Raw genomic sequence first — 15,446 nt, 5'->3', positions numbered from 1 at the left:
CAAAGGTATCAGGCAACACTTCTGGAAAACCGGAGTGATCCAGAGCTAACCAGAAGAATTCTGAGCAACATTTTGATAACAGAGTTATTCTCGCTATATCTGTCTTACCCCTAGGGGTAGGCGCAATTTGTTTCCAGTTGACAGTCAGCTTATATCCCTGGCTCTCAGTGATTTTCCAGAGATGCGCGCGCGGTGAGAACTGCTCGAATTGCAACAGCCCCTTTATAACTATCCTGAGTTGCGCAGGAGCTACGCCCCTGTTGGTTCAGTATTAACTCCGACAACAAGCTTCATCTCTCCTCATGTTTGACGTTTCTCCGGTCTTTCGCTGTCATCCGGCGCTTCGTTTTTCTCGCTTGCCTCATCGCATCACACCCCCAGCAGCAAGTCATTTCCACTCATTTTCCTTCCTGTGCGGTCGCCGGGAATCGAAGAGACAGCTTCTGCTGCGGCCATTCTTTTTCTTGTGGCAGCATTTTGCAATTCTGTATAGTGCGAACTAAGTGTTTGTGTTTATGTGTTGTAAAGTTTAAGACGTGAAAGTATCTTATCAAACGCAGAAAAGGTGAGTTGAACGTTCCCCTAGATTAGAAATCCTACACGTCAGCCATCCGGCCGGGATGGGGGGGACCGTCGTTCAGATATTTTCAAGGGGCGTTTTTTTTTTTTGCTATATTTCCATTCACAGACAGAATGCTGTCCTCAAAACCGGTTCTCTCCGTCGCGCTGGTAGCAGCGGTGGGATGTTTGCTCAGTGCCGGACTGGTCCGGGCTCACGATGAGGACACCGCCAGTGTGGCCCTCACCAAGGACACCTTCCAGTCGGAGATCGACGGAAGCAACTACTTCGTCATGTTCTTCGCACCTTGGTGAGTAGAGTGCGGGAGGATAAAGGGGAGATTACCGGTGATTTTGGTGCTTAATTGAGATCACCGAAGAAAACGATGGAAGAACACAGATTTTTGTCGGTGATGGGAAGAGGAGCAAAATGACTATTTTTAGATACGCAGACGGGTTCGGGTGTGTCCGTGTGCGTGTGAAGCTCATAAATAATGTCCACATTCGGGAACTTGCAAAAATAAATGCACACAGGTGTCATCTCATACTTCACACCGTCAACATCCTCTCGATGGAGATGATTCTTTCGTGAGGGTTCAAACAATCACAGTAGCCGGCGCAATGATCGCTCTTATCTGCTTGCTAAAAGCAGAACATTTACAGCGGTGCTTATCATCTAAGCAGCAGGCCATTATCATCTGTGTACGTAAAATGTAATTGTGCGGCTCTTGGTTGAGCGTGGTGCGCTTGCGAGTAATAATTGCCGTTTAGCGACGGATGGGAAGGGCAAGGAAATACACATTCCCTCATCGCCAGTCCGCTTATCATCACCAGTTTTGAAATTACACTGTAAACGTTGTTATTGTCACACTTCCGATGGTCGAAATTTCTTATCTGTTATTAAGTTCTGTATTGCTATATGTAGATAATAGAAGGTAATAGCAAATAACTCAGTGGGCAGCGTGTGATGACTAACATGACAAGATTCCAAAGTGACAGTCATTTAACCAATGGTCTTGTAGGTCTTTTCTTTTTCGTATGGCCGCTATCGTTTTGAAAAACACTCTAACTCTGGACTCCCCTAATAAACATGTATTATAGACTAGCGATTGGGTGAATGATTGTGTGATTCCGTGTATTTATGATGAAGATGATAGCCCGAAAGGGTTGTTAAGCACGTTGTATCATATTTTTTCTATTAGGGTCACTTGCGTGCACGCTGCGTGGACGGCGCACCCGTGTGCATCGGCTCTTAACCTTCCGTTAGTCGCGCGGTTGATCACCACCACCAGCACCACGATGATGCAGTGTTGTGTATCATGAGCGACTTTTTCCTACGTGTCGAGCGCGGCTATCGAAGGGATAAGGACTGTTCAATTTATACGGACAAGTTTGCAAGGCTATAAAAAGAATACACACACAAGTTTGTTCCGTTTTTGTCAACACAGTTTTAATTGACAAAAACGAAACATTTTTTTTTGTCAAAATATTTTGCAATTCAATAGGTCTAATATGTTTAAGTTCATTTATTTACTACTAGCTGTCCCGGCAAACGTTGTCTTGCCAAGCTGTGGTGGTTTGACAACTGTTGAGCTCATAACATCAAAGCACTCTAGATTGGTTTTATTTCGACGGTGTTGCTTTCCTTCCCAGCTCATGAAAAATCAGTACTTTATCAATTTTCTTACTTTTCTAGTTGATTTTTATAACTTTTTTTTTATATATGTACATATAAACACAGCCACCATGAATACAAATCGAACCGTGCAAGAGTCACGCTGATCGGTTCACCCGTTCGTGAGTTTTGTTGCCTCAAAGGGATTTCAAACTCATTTTTATATATATAGATATAGAACTAGCTGTCCCGGCAAACTTCGTCTTGCCGTTTTGTTGTGGTTTGACACTTGTTGAGCTCAAAGTAGCACCGCACTCTAGATTGGTTTATTTCGATCGTGTTGATTTCCTCCTCAGCTCATGAAAAATCAGTACTTTATCATTTTTTTCACTTTTCTGATTGATTTTCGTAACTTTTTATACATATAAACACAGCCACCACGAATACGAATCGAACCATGCAAGACTCATGCTGATCGGTCCACCCGTTCTTGAGTTTTGTTGCCTCAAAGGAACTGCAAACTCATTTATATATATATTATTATTATTATTATTTCTTTATTGATATTTATGTAACGTAAGGTTAACCCTTTTTAAAATGTTACAAAGTGATGGAATTCATTTTATGACAATCTATGCCTTAATTAATCTATGTTCCTGAACCCGATTCCTTTAACTCTTTTACTGCACACGTTCTAGTTCTTCAAGAAGACCCTTTCTGAAAACGGATATAGAAGATGATGACTTGAGGTTAGGGGATAAACGATTCCAATAATGAATGCCTCTCACAAACAAGGATTGACCATAGTAAGAAGATGAATGATGGGGTATTATCAGGCTCATTGTCCTCGTATTTCTCATAAACTGAAGCTTATTGTAAAGATAGTATGGTATTTTATTTTTAATAATTGTAAAAATTTGCAAACATGATCTATAACTATAAAATTTTGAAAACTGGCAACCTAGTAAAGCATCTTGCAAATGGGAAACGTGAGAGTACCTTGAAAGATTGAAAACATATCTAACACAGGCATTAAGTGCCACTCGGAGTCTATTAAGAGAAGAAGTTGAAGCATTACTATACACAAAATCTCCGTAGATAAAATGTGGCAGAATTAAAGACTTAAATAAATTGATTTTCATGGAGCTGTCAAGGTGTCTGGTAACCAAATTTAGCTTTTTTAGAGTACCATAAATTTTTCCACACTGAGAGTTTACAAAAGCATCCCATTGTAAACTCGAAGTGAATAAAACTCCTAGATTTTCCAATTTATCGAAAAACTCAACTCTTTCTCCATCAAAGAAAATCAACGGTATTTGAGGCGGGTTCTTGAGCTTGGTAATAAGCATAGCCTTGGTTTTCGCCGGATTTACAGCTAAAAGATTTCTTTGCGACCATCTCAATATATTATTAAGGTCATGATTAATTTTTCTAGCCATATCATGCGTATCAACATCACCAGAGGTACACAGGTATATTTGCACATCATCAGCAAACATATGAATAGAACAAAACTCTAAATTAGCAGGTAAGTCATTAATGAACAAAGAGAACAAAAGTGGCCCCAGCACAGACCCTTGAGGTACGCCAGACTTGATAGATCTAAATTCAGATAGGACTCCATTATGCAACACCGCTTGTTGACGATCGCTTAAATATGATTCAATTAGTTTTGCAGAAGGCAAAGTAAAATTAAATTTATTCAATAACTTCTTCACTAGTTTGGAGTGTGAAACCCGATCGAAGGCTTTAGCAAAATCTATAAGCAGCAGGATAGCTATCCCTTTACGGTCAATTGCACATGCAATGTCATCATGAACTTTGATCAACGCGGTGTTTGTACTATGCCTACAACGGAATCCTGACTGATAGGGATGCAGAAGATCATGATCAACAATAAACTCGGTTATTTGAGATTTTATGAGTTTTTCAAGAACTTTTGATAATGAACTTAAAATGCTTATTGGACGTAAGTTGGAAACCGATGAACTGTTAGCTTTCTTTTTGATCGGAATTATTTTGGAGGTTTTCCAAGCACGTGGAAAAATAGAGGTGTTGATTATGCAATCGAATAAAAACTTATAAACAGGTAAAGCAAGTGGTAGAAGAATTTTAATGAACCTAATGGGAATGTTGTCCAAACCAACAGCGTTGGACTTAATAGAAAAAATAGCGTTAACGATGTCACTCTCTTGAAACAAATTAAATTTAAATCCATCAGAAGGACCAAAAAGTGGATCTATTGAGGTATCAGAAGTAAAATTAGAAACAAAATAATCATTTATTTGATTTGCATTTAAACCATCATGATCTGGAAAACTAGAACTTTTCGAAATTCCCAATTTTTTAATATTATTCCATAACTGTTTGTTAGGTAAGTTCACATTTAAATTTTGCTTGTCGTAATTAATTTTCGCGTGCTTTATTAATTCATTCACAACATTTCGAAGGCGTTTATAAGTACTTTTATCCACTACAGTTTTTGATCTTTTCCATTTAGCATATGCCAGGTTTCTATTGATTATGGCATAGGAAATATCATTATTAAACCAAGGGGTTCTATTTTTCTTTTTGCGACGCAACGGTATATACTCATCATGTAATTTAAGAAAATGATAATTAATGAAATCAATCATTTCATCAGGGTCGTCCATGCAAAAATAAATATTCCAGTCAATATCATGGAAACCTTCAAGTAACGCCATAGAATCAAAATTCACGTAGTCACGGTACAAAACAATATCTTCATTTCTATTGAATGATAACCGCAAAGAACAAAACACTAAATCATGGTTTGATACACCAGGCATCGAAAGCTGATCCTGTTTGGCAACAACGTCATGTGCATCAGTTATAAAGAGGTCAAGCAGAGAACATCCTGTTCGATGAAAATACGTTGGTTCAGAATTGACACACATGTAAGACATAGAGTTTAACATATCTTTAAACCTGCGAACACGAGAAGAAAATCTTAGCAAATCCGTATTGAAGTCACCTAGAAAGAAGGAGCAATCATAGTTAAGAGTACAGTTTTCGAAAATGTCGTTCAAAACATCGGTGCAATCAACGCCCGGGGGATTGTAAACTACTCCAAGGAACACTTTATCGTATCCAACTCTAATTTCAATATTGAGATACTCAGTACCTTGCTCAGTACCATAAAAATCATTAGCTGAACTCTGCGACAAAGACACTACTTTATAAGACAAACTATTCCTTAAATAAATACAAACACCTCCACCATGTCTATTTCTATCATTCCGAATGATTTTGTAGCCTTCCATACTAATCATTGCGTTACTAATTGAATCATTCAGCCATGTTTCGATAAAACAAATGATATCAGCTTTACTATCTTCAAAATTCAGCTTGAGTTCATGAAATTTCGAGAAGTTACGAGCGGTTAAGCTTTGGACATTAATGTGACAAATATTCAAATAATCAGGTTTCAATGCAGCATTGAGAACAATTCGTGGTATTACATTGTTTGGAGAAGCATTACTAGTGGAAAAATTAGCCATTATCCAGATTGATGAACGATTGAAATTTCAAAACTGATCCCCCCATCAAACCCAAACGATGTGCAGCATCGAAGTTAAAGGAAACAAAACTACTAACTAAAAATATACTCATTACAATATTTGCGTCTAATGTTCATTGACGATGAAATAATAATAGCACATAACAACAAGAGAATTGCGAATTAGCAGCTCCTACCGGAGAACAACAACGGTAGCAATAAAAAGGAAAACTTCTAAAATAATCCAATTCATCAGAATTTAAAAGCTTAGAATACTCAGCAGCGGTAGCAGAAGCAGCAACAGCAACAATCATCTATGCGAGGACGTCCACAGCAACAGCAACAACAACGGCAGAAAGTGATCGAGAGAGATTCCAATTGGATCACTACGGCATATAACTTTTAGGAGTGGAATGATTCATGGAAAAAGAGGACGGACTCATGGATGAACTTAGGAAGGAGAAGAATAAATTATACGGATAGGGTTGTGAGCTTATAACTTTTAGGACTGGAAGAAGTCATGGAACTATTAAGGAGGGATTCATGGATCAATTTGGGGAGGAAGAAAGAAAAACTAAGTGGAAAGGTTTGACGGTGCACCAGTCATAAGTTGGTTGATGTCGTTGATCGGTTCGGCTCCAGATCCATTTCCCCGCTGAATGTAAACGACCCCATTGCGAGTATACACCTTGAGCAGCATCCCTTTCTTTTTCATTTTTATGGCTTCAGAACGAATCTTCCTAGCTTGCGGCGTAAGATTCTCGTTCAGATACACTCTGTTGTCACTATCGAAGCCTATATTGCGAAGAGACAAGCTTCTTGTTTTGAGATATCGCGCATAAAATTCATCCCTGGCATTTTTGAATGCAAACTGGCAAACAATCGGAGGGGTTGAGCCAGGTGCAATAGGTAGGCGCATTAAACGTTTGAGATCGACCAACGGCAGATCGGAATCTTCGTAGGCAAGGCATTTAGCGATGTTTCGGAACAGCTGTTGCAAATTTTCGTTGATGATGTATGGGACACCAGAAACAAGCACATCATTACACTTTTCGAAACGATCCATTCGATGAACTGTAGACTTGAGCCCATCTCGCACCTCCGTGACCGCCAGAGACAGTTTGTTGATATTGTCGGTGCATTCAGCTCTGAGGGTGTACAGTTGTTTTTCGACTGCGGAGATTCTGCTTTCAACTCTGGAGATACTGCTGTCGATTTTTGCTTCGATTTTGGTGTTGGAGTCCTCAAACATAAGTTGAATTCTGGTCAGCATATCGCTGTGGCCGTCTTCCATAACAGAGGGCTTGGCGAATTCGTCTCGAGGTCGCTTCGAAGAGTTGCCATCGGTGTTCATTGAAGACGTAGATACCGAACGTGTGATCGGTTTGTTTTGCAACATCTCACAACGGCTGTCAAAAAGCTCACTGTCAAGCACGTCACAATAGTCACTTCTTTGTTCACAGAGGATTCTGAAGGGGCAATACGACGTACAATGCTATCTTAGATTGTTGATAAAAAAACGTCGAAAACTGATCACCGGGTGATAAAAACCACTACTTTTCAACAATTACACGTTCAACACTTCCTTATTAGTCGTTTGGAAGACAGTCGGTGCTTTTAAACGGCTCGTAGCAGGTAAAAAATCGTCAGTTGAACTCAGACTAATTGCACTGATTACACAATAGCGTTCATCCCTTCAGGAACATGAACATATAGATATAGATATAGATAAAACACATTCCTAAAGCAAAATTACGCAGATTTCTATAAATTTCAGTTGTTCGGCGACATCTGTTAGCACATCTTAGTTGCACAGTTTATATTTCAAGACCAACAATTGAAAAGGCCGCATCAACATTGCGTAAACAAACACGTTTCTGTCGACTTAGGGTCTTCTGGAATCCACCCACGCATCTCACCACCATTAACAGAAAGCTTGATGTTTGCGCTTTCTGTTAGTGGTGGTGAGGTGTGTGGGTGGAGTTCAAAAGGCCTTAAGTCGACAGAAACATGTTTGTTTACAAAATGTTTATGTGGCCTTTTCAATTGTTGGTCTTGATTTGACCATTTTTTAACTGATGTCGACAAGAGGTTTCCACCTGAGACGTTTTCACCACATTTTTGGGAACTTATCCCATATCCGCCCAGAGTCCAATTCATAGGACAGATACTTTTTTTCAGAAAAGATGTTCTCCGCCCACATGCATTAGTATGGGACTCGCTTGTATGGAAAAAATAAATCCTCGCTCCAGTCGACTTTTTAGGTCCCGTTTAGGTTTCAGATGAACTGTACAAAATTTCAGCGCAATCGGTGAAACTATAATTTAGCGCAAGCGGTTCAAAGTTTTCATAGGATTTACTATGGGAAAAGTTGTACTTTCAAATAAAAAATTCCAGAGGTCGCCCCTTGTCTTCTTAATTTAAATCGATCAACGCTTCTTGTAGAAAAAATCATTTATGAAACTTTCCTTCGAAGACCGCAAAACGATTGGACGCTTGTGGAAAAAGTTATTGATTTATTACCGATTAGTGATCCAACGAACGGCTTTTTGTTTTGTTTTATCAGCAGCACTGCTGCTGCCGTTGTAGCATGGGGTGGCGGGAGGCATCACCACCCCCAGAAACAGCAGCAACCAAGGCAGCAGATACAGTGCAGCTAATAAAACAAAACAAAAAGCCGTTCGTTGGATCACTAATCGGTAATAAATCAATAACTTTTCCCACAAGCGTCCAATCGTTTTGCGGTCTTCAAAGGAAAGTTTCATAAATGATTTTTCTACAAGAAGCGTCGATCGATTTGAATTAAGGAGGCAAGGAGCGACCTCTAGGATTTTTTTGTTTGAAAGTGTAATTTTTCCCATAGTAAATCCTATGCAAACTTTGAACCGCTTGCGCTAAATTATAGTTTCACCGATTGCGCTGAAATTTTGTACAGTTCATATGGGACCTATATGGAATCAAAAAAGTCGACTGGAGCGAGGATTTATTTTTTCCATACAAGCGTGTCCCATACTATTATACAGCCAGATACATTATTCTTGTGAATAGTGAACTAGCAGTGATTAAAACACGTCTGGTTAGAATGAACGAACAAACACGAATGATATATTTTCTCTATTTCTAAATGACATCAAATAGCCATAGGCTACTACGACCGTTTCCGTTTCTTCTTCAACACTCCTCCTAAACGGCAACAGTCAGTCCAATCAGCTTGGCCAACTTCTCCAGTCTTGTGCGCGCCAACGGCTTCGTTAGTAAGTCTGCCACCATGTCCTCGGATGGACAGTACACGCACTCAACTTCTTGCTTCTCGACGAGGTCCTTAGTGAAATGAAATTTCGTTGCGATATGCTTCATTTTCCTCGTCAGTTTCTCCCTCTCCATGATCTTCAGGCAACTTTGGTTGTCTTCGTGGATAACTACCCGCTGCTCATCGTTCAGCTCCTGCAGCAGTAGCTTCAACCAAAGAGCTTCTTGAGCCGCCTCCGCAAGCGCGACGAATTCGGCTTCCGCTGTTGATAATGCCACACACGTTTGTTTACGGCAAGCCCAGCTTACCGTTCCTCCGTTAATCTTGAACGTAAAACCGCTATGGGACTTCCTGTCGTCGCGATTCTCCGCCCAGTCAGCGTCGGAATATCCGGTGATAGTACCGGTCTCACCTCTTCTGCTCAGTCGTAATCGGTAATCGGCGGTCCCCTTCAGGTACCGTACCACACGTTTCAGCTCGGTCCAGTCCTCTTGCGTGGGTTGATTCGTCTTCCTGCTCAAGATGGATACCGCAGTCGAAATGTCGGGTCGAGTGTTGACAGCTATGTACAACACTTTCCCGATCAGCTTCTGATATTCAGTGTTGGTCTCTAACGGTGTCCCCTCACTGTCGCTCTTGATGTATCCAGGGTCCAACGGTATTTTAGACGCCTTGGCTTCCGCTAAACCGCTTGATTCCACCACCTCTCGGATGTACTTCCGTTGACTCAGGAAATAATCGCCATGCTGATCCTTCTCTACTTCCATACCCAGATAATAACGAATATCACCCAGTTCGCTGATCTCGAACGACTTCTTCAGTTTCCTTGCGAGCGCTTCAATCATCGTTGGATCTTCACTCACCACCACGAGGTCATCGACGTATACAAGGACATAACACCATCGTCCTTTCACCTGCTTCCGATACAGGCACGGATCGGAATCACATCGTTGGAATCGCTGTCGTACCAGTTCTTCATGTAGCTTCTGGTTCCACGCTCTTGCTGCCTGCTTCAGACCGTACAAGCTTCGGTGCAGTCGGCACACTTTGCCTTCGCTTCCTCTTTGTACGAATCCACATGGCTGCCGCATGTATATCTCCTCCTCAAGATCGCCATTCAGGAATGCGGTCTTGACATCGTATTGCTTCACAGTCATGTTCTTCTTCGCCGCAACTGCCATCAACGTTCGGAAGGTGGTTTGTTGTACCACCGGAGCAAATACTTCATCGTAATCCGATCCGTATTGCTGGCTAAAGCCCTGTGCCACCAATCGAGCCTTGAACCGCACAATTTCTCCGTTGATGTCGCGTTTCATTTTGAACACCCATTTGCATTCTATCGGTTTCCGTCCTGGAGGGAGATCAGCCAACGTCCAGGTATTGTTGGCATGAATCGACTCCAGTTCCTCCGCCATTGCCTTTTTCCAGCTCTCTGCGTGCGGCGACGCCATCGCCTCCCGGTAGTTCTGCAGTTCGGTATTCCCTCCGATCGTGGTCGTCCTTCGGTCCGAATTCGTAGCCAAACATTGGTTGGGATCGGGTCTGTTGTCCATCTCGTCAAAACCCTCGAAATCGCTGGAATCGTCCGACCTGACCTGAGAAATATTTTCTACGGGGAATCGTTTGCCTTGCATATGAAAATCTTTGTACTTGCCTGGTAGTACGTGCTCCCGTCCGTTGCGCCTCAACACCTGTGACTGAGCAGGTGGATTTGAAGATTTTCGCAGAGGGAGCACAGTCACGTCAACTATAGTATCGGTAGAGGTATTGTTGATGTCTTCATCTTCCGTTATCTCATCATCAGTTTCGTACGCTGCTTCATCAATGCCTTGGATGATGGGAACGTTTGGAGTTTGAACTGAAGCGCTTCCGAAGTCCACCGGCACCACCGTGCGATGCTGCCTAGCCGGTAGAGCACACCCGCCAGTGCACTCATCGATGAAAGTCACCTCTCTGCTCTTCAGGAAGCACTTCGTACTGGGATCGTACAAGCGGTAGCCCTTCGTCTCCTCCTCAAATCCGGTAAATACGCATGGTCTCGATTTTGGGTCCCACTTTCGTCGCTTCTGCTTGGGCACTTGCACCATGGCCTTCGTTCCAAACACCCTGACGTGGGAAATATCAGGTTTCTTACCGCTCCAGACCTCTTCAGGAGTCAATCCGTGACCGCGAGTGGGAGACCGATTCACAAGGTAAACCGCCGCTGCCGTTGCTTCTGCCCAGAAGGATTTCGGAAGGTCTGCTTCGAACAGCATGCAACGCGCACGCTCCGTAATCGTCCTGTTTGCACGTTATGCCAGCCCGTTCTGCTCGGGCGTGTAATCGTTGGTGGTTTGGTGCCGTATTCCCATCTGCTTCAAGAAACTTTGTAATCCATCATTAATATTCTCCTTACCATTATCTGTCCTCAGGATCTTGATTTTTCGTCCGCGCTGGCGTTCCGCCTGCGCCTGGAATTCCTTGAATCGGCCGAGGATCTCTTCTCCAGATTTGGTGTTCAGGAAGTATACGAACATCCTACGCGAACGATCGTCAATGAAGGTCACGTAGTAACGGCTGCCAGATGGTGACGGTACCTCCATTGGTCCCGCTACGTCCGAGTGGATCACTTCCAGCAACTCTTCAGCTCTTGAACCGCTCTTGCTGAACGGTATCCGGGTCTGCTTCCCCATAGGACACACCGTGCAATCGTTATGCCCCTCGCTCGAAATTTGCATGCCGCGCGCCACACCACCGGCCAATTTCTTCACGCTGCTGTAGTTGAGATGTCCCATCCGCTTGTGTCAGGTTTCAAGCGACGCACTTGCGGAACTCAACATTGCTTGAACTGGCTTCCTCACCTGCGCTAGCTTGAACAATTCGTTCTCAATGATTCCGGTTGCCACCAGATTCCCCGCAGAGTTGAAGATTTCGCAGCCGGTCGCTTGGAATACGATCTTGAAGCCTTTCTTCACAATCTGAACCACCGACAGAAGATTTGTCGACAGATCGGGAATGTACTGCACGTCCTGGACAGGAATACCATTTTGTCCACCCTGGCAGGCCGGATAAAGGGTGGCAGTCCCACACGCTTCAATCTGCATCGTTTCCTTGTTGGCAGCTACAACGACCCCGCTTGCTTCACGCACGTCTTCCAGCAGCTCCAGATCCCTCGTCATGTGCCTAGTTGCACCCGAATCCAAGTACCACTGGTTTGCCTCCTGGCCGTCAATCGTCGAAAGCACGGTACAAAAGGCATCAGCTTTCTTGCTTTCTGATTTTTCCGGACAAAACTTCGCGATGTGGCCAAATTTGCTGCATTTTCTACACTGCGGGCCTTTGGACTGCGCCGAACTTTTTCGGTTTTTCACGTTGCCATGGAAATCTTCTGATTTTGTTTGGGACTTACCCTTAGCAACGAACGATGTTTATTCACTTGGCAACTGTTCTTCCTGCATTGCAGCAAAATTGTCTTGATGGAATCTCCTGTTATGGCCGTCCCCGAATTCTTCAAGGCCATGACCATTGGCTGGTACCGCTCCGGTAGCCTGGCCAGCAGGAGTACTCCGACGAAACGTTCCGGGATCGGAAACCCAATCTCGTTCAATTGATGGCACGTTGAAATCATCCTGTTCGCGTAAGCCTCCATGGTTCCGCAGGATTCCAGATCGGTCCGAATCAGCTTGTAAAGCAATCCAACTTCTCGCGTCAGGCCAGTTTCCTCGAACGCCGCGTTGAGCTTCATCCAGGCCTCCCGAGCTGTCTTCGCGTCCCGTACATGGTAGTAATTGGCCGGTTCCAGGAACAGGATAATCTTCCCTTTTGCCTTCTTGTCCTTCGTAGCGTCCACCGCCTCGAACGTTCCATCTTCCTCCCTCTTGGGTTCGACGGCTTCCCAAAGGTCCTCCACTTCGAGATAGGTTTGGACGACAAATTTCCAAGTAGTCCAATTTTCTCTGCCGACCAGCCGTTCGATTCCGGGATTCGAATTTGCCATCTCTAACCGTTACTCTGGGCCGAATAACCTCTTGTGAAGAGTGAACTAGCAGTGATTAAAACACGTCTGGTTAGAATGAACGAACAAACACGAATGATATATTTTCTCTATTTCTAAATGACATCAAATAGCCATAGGCTACTACGACCGTTTCCGTTTCTTCTTCAACAATTATCAATCCAGACGAAATTGGAATTTGGTACGAGCATCCGACTCCCGAAGAGAAAACTCGAAGTTCGCTCGCACCAAATTCCGGATTTCAACTGGATTGATAATATGTACGTGAAGCTTCAGAACGGAACTCAGGATAATCGAGTCCAAATTTTGTATGTGAAAATGCATTCTCACGGACCTGATTGTTTTCAATCCATAAAACAAAGGGGTTGTCGCGACGTTGTTAAGCCCAAACTGAAAATACAAATTTCATGTACCTATTATACGCAAATAAGTTATCAAGTTTTCAAACCTCGCACGGCGGGGAAAGTGTTTAATCAGTATAACGGTTCGGATTTAAAAAAAAAACTCTTCTTCAAAATATGTATATGTAGCGCGTTTAAATTTGGGGGCTAATTTTTCCCGCGACGCACTACACTCAGAAATGAAATAAAACTTTGTTTGATTTTATTCGATACTTTTTTGTTTTTTCTGCATTTACACTACGCTTAGTTTAAGAAGTATACTTAAGATGATTGAAAAGTTATACTACAGTAAAATAACATGAGATTATTTTACGCGTTGTATTCAGCAAAAGCAAATCAAAATTTCAATATGTCGGACCACTAACGGCAGGAGGAATTCATCAAAGCTACAAAAAGTTCCGAGATTGTTTGTACCGATTTCACAATCGGCAGTCCAGGTTTTACTACCGCGGTGCTTGAAGGCAGTTATAAAAAGGTATTTTTTTGCAGTATTATCGCCAAGCGGTGTTAGCTTAGAATTGAGTTTTTTCAGACACTTCCGTGGGTACGACCGGTCAGCACGATTCCCCAGGAAAAGCTCCAATCAAGAATATCAGCGGAAATACTCTTAAATAAGAGAGAACACATGACAACGGAAGTATCTGAAGCTAAAAATCTTCATCCAGCTCCTAATATTGCTGCTGTGAAAAAGGGGAACCTGAATGCCGCCGGCACCGAGATGCCATTTTACGCAGGGATCTTACTGGCCACGGTTTCCATACTGCCAGAACTGGGGCACTATACCGAGGACGGAAGCCAACAAATCGGTGAACACATCAGTTGAAATCTTTTTGAAACCAAACCAGCCAAGTGGTCATCTACGACGGTGGAAATTTCCTGAAGAACACCAACCTGGCTCTGATTATCCGAGAAGTCCTGTGCTGCTGATCCTGACAATTAGAGATGGTCTAGGAACAATTAGAGTGATCTAGGAACAATCGCTTAACTGTATTGCGCGAAATTGCTTTGTATTATTTGCTGAATAAATTTAATAGTTTTTAATGTTTATATTTTTTAAATTTTTCTTAAGAAAACAAAACAAAACAAATTCTAGTCAAAATTAACCCACCATCAGTCGCTTGCGTGTACTGAGTACACGCATCTCAGAAAAATGCAAAAAAATAATCGAAATTCGCACCAAATTGAACCGGGTGTTGGTCCTATTCCTAGATCCACTCTTCTTCTTGTTAGTAAGGCAGAAAAAAATGAAAAAAATGCACACTCAGAGAAAAATCTAAACTAAATAGTTTAAATCCTAGACTAAATCACTATTCGCCTGGTTGACCCCAGACTCCGTTTATGTGCTGGATATACAGGCTAAGTATAACTCCGATATACACGTATTCTAGTATAAGTGCGGTCTATCGCGCCTAGTTTTACCAGGATTTAATTTAAAATGTATGGAAATTGTTTTGTTTTTGTTCTTTTTCTAGAGGAAAAATAAACATTCTCGCAACTGCAACTTTATTCAATTAAATAAATAATAAAATCTTAGAATCTAATTATAAAATATGTCAAGTGAATCCCCGGAAAACAGCATCGCGATAACGGTGACATCCAGGACCTTCTCTTCTGCGGCGACAGCCTTGTGCAGCATAATGTCGACGTCGGAACGGCTGCTGGGTAACAGCTACCGGATACCCATACCGTCCGCCAGGGCGTGGGCCATAAATCCGATCGTGGCGGTCAGAAGTTGCACTTCCTGTGGCGGAAGGATAGGTACCTGTTCGGAACGATATATGACACTTTTTAGAGCACTTCCAACGAATACAAAGCAGTACTCACGACCTACCTCGGACATTAGCACAATCTGCGGATTTCTTTTCTACGGATCTCCGTCTGGATGTTTCCGAAATCGGTTGTACAACGGGGAATCCTGCGGGAAAACGCTGACAATGGTCTTTCAGATGATTGCGTGCGTGGGCCGGTGGTATGGTTGGTAATGGAGTCTGCAGCAAAAAAAATACTAAATCTTAGCCTGTGCCTTTCATGTTGAACAAATACTTACCATTTCTCGATAAAATTCAGTGGAAATCGTCGCATGACTAAATTTCAGTATTGCAGGAAAA

General features: G+C 42.6%; 1 protein-coding gene across 2 annotated transcripts in view; it reads left to right on the top strand.

Annotated features, from left to right (window-relative positions):
- The first annotated feature begins 383 nt into the window (after positions 1–383).
- The window catches only part of LOC109398402 (thioredoxin domain-containing protein 5 homolog), a 199,336-nt gene continuing 184,273 nt past the window's right edge, over positions 384–15,446 (top strand). Inside the window, exons 1-2 of one of the 2 annotated variants that reach the window (XM_019670752.3) lie at positions 384–565; positions 689–869. In XM_019670752.3, the coding sequence (XP_019526297.3) occupies positions 694–869 (176 nt within the window). In that variant the 5' untranslated portion in view covers positions 384–565; positions 689–693. The remainder of the gene's footprint in view (positions 566–688; positions 870–15,446) is intronic. The other variant, XM_062845117.1, reaches the window with a different exon arrangement.

This window comes from Aedes albopictus, chromosome 1 (assembly GCF_035046485.1).
Source record: "Aedes albopictus strain Foshan chromosome 1, AalbF5, whole genome shotgun sequence".
Lineage (NCBI taxonomy): Eukaryota > Metazoa > Arthropoda > Insecta > Diptera > Culicidae > Aedes > Aedes albopictus.
This window is presented reverse-complemented; position numbering and strand designations above follow the sequence as displayed.